At 35.8% G+C, this 1,139-nt stretch overlaps 1 protein-coding gene across 1 annotated transcript; it reads left to right on the top strand.

Moving 5' to 3' along the window:
• The first annotated feature begins 234 nt into the window (after positions 1 to 234).
• Positions 235 to 1,047, top strand: LOC109593494 (uncharacterized). Its single transcript, XM_020008548.1, has 5 exons — positions 235 to 241; positions 312 to 383; positions 430 to 471; positions 520 to 585; positions 632 to 1,047. Exon 5 carries the CDS (start codon positions 664 to 666, stop codon positions 1,045 to 1,047), a length of 384 nt encoding a protein of 127 aa, XP_019864107.1. The 5' UTR covers positions 235 to 241; positions 312 to 383; positions 430 to 471; positions 520 to 585; positions 632 to 663.
• The last annotated feature ends 92 nt before the right edge of the window (positions 1,048 to 1,139 follow it).

The raw sequence follows: 1,139 nt of genomic DNA, 5'->3' as shown, positions 1-1,139 counted from the left end.
CAGTCTCTTTGTGATCCTGTTAGTATTGCTTGGTTACTTTATGGTGAACGTATGTTAACACAAGAAGCAGTTAGTAGAGTGGTGTCAGCTAGTCCCTCTATTCCTAATCAACGGGAGGCTCTATTAACTGCTGTCAAAGAAGCTGTTCAAACTGATCCCAACAGTTTACATACATTTGCTAATGTATTGTGTACAATCAGTACTAATGTATCACTGGGACAAACTATACTGGATGATATTAGTGAGTATTATAATAATGGTGTCGTTGCATTATGTTGTGTTGTTAATTGAACTGTTCTTTATGTGTTTAGGTAAGTATTTTCCTACTCCCGAAGTGGGTGTGGTTACTGAGACTATTAAAGATCATGGTGTAGTTCCACAAGGTAATAATTATTAATGAAATGATAATACATTCATTAATATCTATAGCTACTACAAGTACTGCTGATGAACCCAATACAACACAATCTGGTATGTAGTAACCATCATGCTTCATTTTTTATTCGTTTTAATCCATAGTCACATCTAGTCCTTCTGATGGAGCAGTTGCTAGTAATTCATCTTCACAACCTTTATCACCTAAAGGTAGACAATATACCTTTTATGTAAACTAATGGTATCTTTTGTATAGTTGAAGTACAAGTTCCTGTATCGGAAGGATTAATGGGAGATTTTACGTCAATGAGAATGTCTTATGGAAGCATGTTTTACCATGCTGGGAAGATTATTAAGCGAAAATCTCCTCCTTTAGAAGAAATAAAAGAATTTCTTTCTTGCTGTAGCACTTTTCTTGGACGAAAAGCAGAACAATGTAGCAATCTTTCTAGTGTCTTGCATCTTATTCAAAATGAGTGTTCACTGACTAATATTGCACCTCTTTGTAGTGTAGTGGAGGAAATGGAGATCACTGAGGCAGAGGAACACATTGAGAAATATAGAACTGAGTTAAAGGAATTCTGCAAGTCACTCTCCATTAGTCTTTGTTTGGAGGAAAGGGTTTTCTTCAATTCCTCATCTTCAATGTCAGACAGTTACTCTTTTATTTGATTGGGAGCCTGAGGAACATTTACTCAAAGATATCATGGAGCTCCTTGCAAAAGTATCCGGTAAACTACTGAGGATTGAGTATACAAAACGAA

The sequence above is a fragment of the Amphimedon queenslandica genome, unplaced genomic scaffold, assembly GCF_000090795.2.
Source record: "Amphimedon queenslandica unplaced genomic scaffold, v1.1 AMPQUscaffold_1280_Cont26707, whole genome shotgun sequence".
NCBI classification, from domain to species: Eukaryota; Metazoa; Porifera; class Demospongiae; order Haplosclerida; family Niphatidae; genus Amphimedon; species Amphimedon queenslandica.
This window is presented reverse-complemented; position numbering and strand designations above follow the sequence as displayed.